Below are 9,422 nucleotides of genomic sequence, written 5' to 3'. Positions count from 1 at the left end.
ATGCATTCCAGTTCAGTTCTGATGAGTTTCAATTTTCCTAGATTCACACTTCACACATTCCATGTTCCAATTATTAATGGATGTTTGCAGCTGTTTCTTCCCATTTTAAGCTATGCCACATCAGCAAATGAATGTCTCAAAAGCTTTGCTCCACTCATATTATTAAGGTCAACTCTACTTTGAGATAGCTGCTCTTCCCCAGTTGTATTCTGAATGCCTTCCAACCTAGTGGGTCCATCTTCTGGGCACAGTATCTGATAATGGTCTGCTGCTATTCATACGGTCTTCAGTGGCTAACCATTCAGAAATGGTCCGCCTCTCCTTCTTCTTAGTCTGTCTGAGTCTAAAAGCTCCACTGAAGCCTGTCCACCATGGGTGACCATGCTGGTATTTAAAATAACATTGGCAGAGCTTCTAGCATCATCAAAATACACAAGCCACATAGTACGACATAAAGACAAATGTGTGAGCAAACCTCCACTAGCATTCTCTAATCTAGAAAATTAAGGAAAGGCAATTCAAACATCTACATAAGAAGATGAACTAATGAACCAGGGCAGTAGTAAGTAGGATAAAAACACAGAAGAGATTCAAAACCTACTCAATGTTTCAGTCAATAGAATGTAGTGACGGACTGTTAGGACGGGATACGGATACTCAGTAACTGTCCCAGTTTAGAAGACCCAGTCAATGATGTTGCTGCTACTGTTGTTGTTAAGTGCCATCCGATTCTAGACAGCAAGCCTGTATAGGATTTCCAAAACTGTCAATCTTGTGGTTAGCAGTCCAGTGTCACACCAGGACTGATGCTACCAGGTAAGAAAAATGAAGGAGACACACAAGGCAGTGAAAGGGAATTAACTGTGGGTATTCTGAGTGGAGAAGTCCATCAAGCATTGCCTTCAGAAAATTAATGTGGCAGAAAGAAAACGTCTGACTGGGTAACTAGTGCAATAATCCAGGAACAAGTAATAAAAACATACATAAAGTGGTACAGAAATAAGAAATGGAGATGGTCAGATTTATAACAAATTCCTCTTAAAACTCATACATATATGTGTATATATATACATATATACACATATATGTATGAGTTTTAAGAGGAATTTAAAAGAACTCCCATGTGTCTGTGGGAGAAGGTAGTACCCATGATAACAAACAACATGAAATTCACATTTTGGAAATTGGCAAAAATATAAATCAGTGACAACAAATTATTTTTAGAAATTACTTGCACATCCATTATAAGAGGACAACATGACAAAGAGAGAGTACAACCAAACCCCAATGTAGAGGATTATGTTGTGGTTAAGTGCACTCAAGCTGATTCCGACTCCTAGAGACCCTGTATGGGGTTTCCGAGAGCGACTCTGAACTGTCAACTTTGCAGTTAGCAGTCCAGTGCTTGTACTAAAGTACCACCCCAACACTCACAGATTAGAGTATAGCCATAAACGATTTCATCATTAGAAAAATAGTTTTTGATATATTATATATAAACTTCATGCTTACTTAAGAATGTGAATAACTGGATCTTATTTTATTGTATCGAATAAAAAGAAGCCTCTTAAGTAACTAGAAGAACATTTACAAGAAACTTTGCTTCTAGTATTAAAAATTGTCATTAACTACTTGCCACAGTTATCAGTTTCATAGTGTCTACAGCCAACTATAGAAGGGAGAAAACAAAATCTAATCGACACAGTTCTTTCATGCAACATGGTCCAAATACCAAAAATTAGTATCAGTACCCTCTCATCTTAGCTAAAGCTTAAGGGTGGAGGAGCAGAAGAGTTTCTTCAACTTCTTTAGACAGCTTCAATTTTTTTTTTCACTTTAATTGTAAGCATTTTATAAGTTTACTAATGAAGATCAAAGACTACAGTCTTCAGTGAAGATTACATCTTAACATAAGGAAAACAAAAACCCTCACTCTGGTAGCATAGTGGTTACAAATCGGGCTGCTAACCTCAAGGTCAGTAGTTCAAAACTACCAGCTGTTCGACAGGGGAAAGATGAGGCTTTCTACTCCCGTAAAGATTTACAGCCTCAGAAACCCTGTGCAGGGTCACTAAGAGTCAGAACTGACTCCACAGTACTTAACAACAACAATACTGAAAATCAGTAAGCAACATGATAAATAATAGAAAAAAGGCTGAAGTTCTCAAAGATTTCCTTTTACTTGGATCCACAATTAATGGTCATGGTAAAAGCAGTGAAGAAAGCAAACAATGCATTGCATTGGGCAAGGCTGCTGCAAAAGGGCTCTTAAAAGTGTTAGAAAGCAAATCTGGCACCTTGAGGACTAAGGTATGCTGGACCCAAGCCATTCCCATTGTCTTATGCATATGCAAAAGATGGACAGTGAATAAGGAACACCAAGAAGAACTGATTTACTTGCCTTATGGTGTTGGCATAGAATATTGAATATACCATGTTGTTGTTAGGTGCCATCGAGTCGGCACCGACCCATAGGGGCCTTATGCACAGCAGAACAAAACACTGACCGATCCTGGGCCACCCTCACTACTATTGCCACTTGAGTCCACCCATGCTGCCACTTGGCCAATCCATCTCGTTGGGGATCTTCCTCTTTTTCTCTGACCCTCCACCCTACCAAACATGATGTCTTTCTGAAGCAACTGGTCCGTCCTGACAATATGTCTGAAGTATGAGAGACGAAGTTTGGCCATCCTGGCCTCCAAGGAGCGCTCTGGCTGCACTTCTTCCAAAACGGATCTATTGGTTCTTTTGGCAGCCCATGGAAGACTACTAGAACAATGAACATATATATCTGTGTTCAAAGAAACCATACCAGAATGCTCCTTTCAAGCGAGAATGGAGAGACTTTGTCACATGTACTTTAGAGCCGTTATTGTGAGGGATCACTCCCTAGAAAAGGACATCATGCTTGGTAAAGTGGAGGGTTAGTGAAAAGGGGGAACACCCTCAACGAGACAGATCGACACAATGGCTGAAACAATGGGCTCCCACACAGCCAACTGTGACGACGGTAAAGGAGCGGCAGTGTTTCATTTTATATACACGGGGCACTGCGAGTTGAAACCGACTCAAGAGAACTTACAGACAACACAGGTGTAGGCGTATTAGGCACTAAGCACTCACCAAGAATAAATGGTCAATCAGAGACTATGTGTTGCAAACTGGCATTGTCGTAAAAAATAAACAAAGCTAAGTAACATTCTTTCCAAAAAGACTAGAGGCAATGAAATTTATTATGAAAAAAATGACTCTTACTTTTCAAGTAGCTCATAAAATTAAATGCAATGATTATCAACTGTAGGAGATGAAAAAGAGGACTTAGAACTCTTACTTTTCACTAATAAAAAATACAGCTAGAAAACATACAAACAGTGCACAGAGCAATATATAAAAATGTATCTGAGGATGTACAACTACCAAATTTTAGAAATGGTTACTCTGCTGAATTTAAAATCCCGTCTTAAAATTTCTGACTCTTTCAGTGAGCAAGAAAACTAACGAAATAACATATATGTGGTTTTATTTTTTTTTCTTCTGCTTTTTGTTACTTTTCTATTTTATTTAATGGCCAGGTGTGCTTTTATAAAAGAAAAATCTAAAACCTAAGAGAAACTAACAAAAAAAAGTACTGGGAAGTAAGAGGAAAAAACTGAAATAATCAGGTTGTTGTTGTTGTTGTTAAGTGCCGTCAAGTCAGTTCCGACCCATAGTGACCCTGTATAGGGTTTCCAAGGAGCTACTGGTGAGGTTGAACCGCCAACCTTGCAGTTCAAACGACTTTGCAGTAGAGCCTAAATAATATGGAAATGTCATCACAAGCACACTCAAAAAAAGAGGAAAATTCATTTTTTCCTGTCAGCTCCCCTACCCCATTATTTTTTCCTCAAGAGTTTTCTATCCTTTTACCTCTGGAGAACTAACAATGAAGAATGAAGGGTTCATATTCAGGCCATCGCAACCTCTAACCCGAGGTTTAATCTTATTCATGGTCTCAATGGAAACTTGGTTTGCTCTGCTTAAGCCCAAGATGCCAGAGTCTTCTTCCCAAACACCTTCAGGTCCTAACCTTTTCTCTCAAAATAGAAAATAAGACAACAGGATGCCAATATTAAAGTCAAAAGTTTTGCTCTTCCTGTTTAACAGAAAACTAGTCTTCAACAACCAGTATAAATTTCTTTTGTGTTAACACGAGCAGAAATAATAACTTAGAAAACTCCTAAATTCTGTTACAAGTGACTCATTACTCAATTTCTAAAAGCTTTGTCATAAAAACTCATTAAAAATTCTAATATAGATGGTATATTTCTCCCTTAAATTTTTTTGGGGAATTAACAACATAGCTTTTATTTGTCCTTCAAAATATATGGTGGTGGTGGTGGTGGTGGTGGTGGTGGTATGCCCGTGGAGTCGGTTTCAACTCACATGATCTTGCACACGGTTTCCAAGGCTGTAAATCTTTACAGGAGCAGAAAGTCTCATCTTTCTCCCACGGAGCAGCTGGTAGTTTTGAACTGCTAACCTTAGACATCCACTAAATCATTTTAGATCTATTCTTTGCTGTACACATTGAAATATGATCTTGTAACACATTATTACTACATAATTTTGGACTCCTGACGGGGTGTCATAGGATAAGCACTGGACTGCTAACTGCAAAGTCAGTGGTTCAAACCCACCAGCTATTCCATGAGACGGAACAGACTCAACGGCACGTAGCAACAACTATATATTCTTAAAAATTAAGAAATTCTTTTTGCTAAAACTCAAAATAGCTGATTAAAAATAATTGAGATAGCAACATTTTCTTCGAATCTTTGCTGTAAAGCATTCCTTCTCAAACATAGTTTTTATTGACCTAGTTACCTGGCATGTAGCACTCTAGTACTGAGTATGTATTAAGATACCAACTTTATTTTTACATAAGTGACATCTTGTGGTGTTAAACGGTATAACTTTTTTTTTTTACAGGCTCAAAATATTTGTACATTTGTAGTCTAAAGAAACAAGAAAGATATGTAAGTGAATGGTCCAAGAAAATTATTATCAAAAAAGTCATTCGTATTTCAAAACAAAGTGAAACTATAATCAAAAAGCAAAATTTTACCAGTTACCTATAAGAACTTACATGTCAGTGCTTTTATGCAGCATAAACTACCTTTTTTAAAAATCTAAACTCCATTAAACTTACACTTCCTTTGAAGACTATATAAACTAAGAGAGGAGACTTGGTGTGGCCCTGTGGGTTAATGCACTGGACTGCAGAGCCGGTTTGACCCGCCAGGCTGGCGGTTCAAGCTCACCACTCACTCCTGGGAAACCCTATATAGGGTCACTATGGGTCGGAACCAACTCGATGGCACTTAGCAACAACATACTAAGAGAAATGTTCTAATCACAGAGTTAAGCCTACATAGCACTGTACCAGTGATAACTCAAAATATTGTTCAGGAAAGTTTAGCCCAAAATCCCACTACCAAGCCATACATGACTGTTACTGATCTATGAGAAGATCTATATAAGAACTAAAAGAAAGTAAATTTAGAAACTCTATTTTTATAGGAAGGAGCTCTGGTAGCGTAGTGGTTACAAATCGGGCTATGAACCTCAAGGTCAGCAGTTCGAAACTACCAGCTGTTCCGCGGGAGAAAGATGAGGCTTTCTGCTCCTGTAAAGATTTACAGCCTCGGAAATCCTGTACAGGGTCGCTATGGGTCGGTACCGACTCGATGGCACCTAACAACATCAACAACATGTTGAGTTCTATTCCTAAACAGCACAATTTGGAAAATAGACTCAGTGAAACAGTGGGTGTGAACGAGTTTACTTTGAGTGCTTCTCGTAATTCAAGGACCTCTGCACTCAACTGAAAAATATCCCAATAAAGCAATACAGCAAACCACCCAAATTTTTTGGTTTCCCAGTGCCTATAAAAGTTATGTTTGCACTACATGGCAGTCTGTGAAGTGTGCTAGAGGAAAAAAATGGCACCAACTGACACACTTGCCACAAATCTTAAATTTGTGAAAAAAAAATACAATATCTGTGAAGCCTAATAATACAATAAAAGTAAATATGCTGGTAAATAAAATTTTAAATTCAATTCTTAGTTGTACTTGTTTACTGCCATCAAGCCGGTTCTGACTCATAGCGACCCTCTATAGGGTCTCCAAGGAGCAGCTGGTAAGTTTGAACTGCCGAACTTGTGGTTCGCAGTCCAGTGCTGATCCTACAGTGCAGCACCAGGACTCCCTTACTTGTACTCACTGAATTCAAGTGCTGAATAGCAATATGTGGCTGGTAACTACTATACTGGACAGTATAGATACAGAACATTTCCAATAGTAAGTTTCAATTAATCCCAAAGAAACTAAGAAAAAAGAAATAAAAGAATAAAGAAAATATGGAAAAGCCAAAAAATAAAAGCAAGATAAGAGACATATTCAACTAGACCAGAATTACATTATATGGAATAGATGACAGTTATTTTCAAATGTACAGAGAATACTTACGAAAACAGACTACACATACTAGATACGGTCTCAAAAAATTCCAAGTATCTTAAACCTACAGCTATGTACAATCTAACTGTAAGTCAATAATAGAAAAAGAACTACGAGATCCCCATAGACTTGAAAATTAAGTTGTTGTTGTTGTTCAATGCTATCAAGTCGTTTCTGACTCATAGCAACCCTATATAGGGTTTCTGAGGAGCGGCTGATGAGTTTAAACCTCTGACATTTCCGTTCAAACGGACCTTGCAGTTCAGTGCTTATCCGACAGCACCACACTTTAAATTACGTAAAAGTTAAAGTAGAAAACACCAGGAAAATTAGAAGATATTTTAAAATGACGAATGAAATTGCAAGATTTTATAACTTCAAGGATGCAGCTAAACCAATACTTAAAAGTAAATTTATGTTTCTAATCTTTCATCTCAAACCATATCCAAACCCAAACCACTGCCATCAAGTCAGTTCTGATTCGGAACCACCCTTTAGGACAGAGGAGATCTGCCCCATAGGGTTTCCAAGGTTGTACATCTTACAGAAGCAGGTGCCACATCTTTCTCCCACAGAGTGATTGGTGGGTTCAAACCACTGACCTGCCGACTGACAAACAACTACTTTAACCACTGTGCCACCAGAATGTCTTTCATCTCAAGAAGATGGGGGAGGGGGGGCAAATTAGACCCAAAGTAGATGGAAGCACTGTATTTTAACACAAATACCACAAACCTATATTTGCCAACTGAGTCCTGATGTGGTGCTGTGGGTTAATGCTCCAGACTGCAAAGCTGTCTGAACTGCAAGGTCAGTAGTTCAAGCTCACCAGCTGCTCCTTGGAAACCCCATACAGGGTAGCTATGGGTCGGAACCAACTCGACAGCACTTCACAACAACAACAACCTCTTCCCAGGAGGTATTTTTGTAAATGTGCTCTGCGCCTTTTTAAAAAATAAACAAATTTGGCATAGCAAAGCTTATGAAAATATCTCCAGGGAATGGAGTAATAGAAAACAAATGGAGAAGAAACATGCTATTTGCTTTAAAAACACAGTAAAATAAAGAGGAAAATTCAATAAAACAGAAATCAAACTATAACAGAAAAAATAACAAAACTAGAAATTTGTATCTATTTAAGATAGGGTGTTATGAAGATTTAACGAGATAATTTGCATAACCCACCAACGCAGGCAGGCCACTGCCACTGAGTCAATTCTGACTTCACCTGTGGCAAGGCTGGTGGGTTCAAACCACTAATCTTGCAGTAAGCAGACCAATATCTAACCCACAGAGCCAAATCCATATGTTGTTGTTGCTAAGTACCTTTGCTTTGAGTCGGTTCTGACTCACAGTGACCCTGTATAGGGTTTCCAGGACTCCTGGTGTACTGCCATAGGATAAGCACCAGACTGCAAAATCACAAGGTCAGCAGTTCAAACCCACCAGTTGCACCGCAGAAATCCTATACAGGGTCTCTATGAGTCGGAGCCCATTGGACGGCACTTACCAACAACAATATGATAAAGAGCCACTGGGTATACTTAAAGGGCAAGGAGCCAACTACAGGAATTATGCAATGGTTCTATGGCAGGAATGAGTTTAGATACATGAGAATGCAAAAGATGATCGATCCAGGGGCTATAAGTAACAGTCTACCAGTGTTCTCTCAAAGACAATCATTTATTGTGTACCTCTCACAACAGGTACAAAATAAATCTCAATGGAGTGAATAAATGAAAGAAGACTATGCATTAAACTTGTTCGATAGAGGAACACAAAAAAACTCCAAACCTTCACTGGATTCTTAATAGGGTTCAAGATCCCCATAAAGGTCAGAAAACAGTCACACATTTTCCATTTGTCTATACCACGCACACATGTATTACATACCACATTGCCAAACATATATCACAGTCTATTTCCATATTTACCAAACCTCTTACCAATGCCTTTGGCTACATGGTCTCTTACAGTTACTGGTATGGCGCTGTAGGATAAGCACTGGTCTGCTAACCAAAAGGTCAGCGGTTCAAACCACCAGAAGCTCCTCAGAAACTCTATACAGGGTCACTTTCAGTCAGAATCTACTCAACGGCACTTACCACCCACCACGAGTTGTTCTCTTAGTAAGCAGCAGAGAACATAACCAGTTAAACCACATTTCCATTCTTTCCATTGCACCACCCAAGGAAGAATGTGACTGTAGTTGTGTGCTGTGGAATAGATTTCAGCTCCCAGGACCCTACTGGACAAGTAGAACTGCCTCATGGGATTTCCTCGGTTATAATCTTGGCAGCTGCCAGATCTTCTGTCCTGCAGATTCTGTGTGGATTCCAACCACCAACTTTTTTGTTAGCTAACAACAAAGAGCTGAACCACTGAACCACCAGGGCAGGGCACCTTGTGGTAAATAAAATATGATAGTTGTTATGAAGTGTTATGAGGTCACTTCCAACTCACAGCAAACTTGTATAGGGTTTTCAAGGCTGTCAATCTTTGGTGGAGCAGAAAGTCTCATCTTTCTCCCCCAGAGTGGCTGGTGAGCTCAAATCACTGACCTTGTGGTTCAGAGTCCAGTGCTGATCCTATGAGCGACCACACTCACCAGAGTATGACTGCTGTTGTGAAATGCTGTTGAGTCGATTCCAACCCATAGCACCCCTAAATAGGGTTGAAGACCAACTGGTGAGCTTGAACCGCAGACCTTGCAATTCAAACTGACATTGTAGCCCAGCATTTTAGCCCAGAGTGCCACGCCAGGACTGTACTAATCCTTCAAGTTTTAAAAAATTCTACAAAACAGCTGAGCTAGTTGCATTTACCTACACTGAGGGATAAATTTATTGGATTAGGCACAAAGTTCTTTACATTGTTTAACAGCGCTATAAATCAAAAATGCCATTTTCCTGGTGTGGC

The 9,422-nt window shown here is 39.2% G+C and overlaps 1 protein-coding gene across 1 annotated transcript in view; it reads right to left on the bottom strand.

The window, feature by feature from the left end:
• Positions 1-9,422, bottom strand: part of LOC102820845 (AP-3 complex subunit beta-1-like) — a 370,338-nt gene that overhangs the window by 321,463 nt on the left and 39,453 nt on the right. Inside the window, exon 2 of the mRNA XM_006873299.1 lies at positions 3,910-4,069. Within this exon, the coding sequence (XP_006873361.1) occupies positions 3,910-4,069 (160 nt within the window). The remainder of the gene's footprint in view (positions 1-3,909; positions 4,070-9,422) is intronic.

Source organism: Chrysochloris asiatica, unplaced genomic scaffold (assembly GCF_000296735.1).
Source record: "Chrysochloris asiatica unplaced genomic scaffold, ChrAsi1.0 scaffold00234, whole genome shotgun sequence".
In the NCBI taxonomy this organism is placed as follows: Eukaryota; Metazoa; Chordata; class Mammalia; order Afrosoricida; family Chrysochloridae; genus Chrysochloris; species Chrysochloris asiatica.
This window is presented reverse-complemented; position numbering and strand designations above follow the sequence as displayed.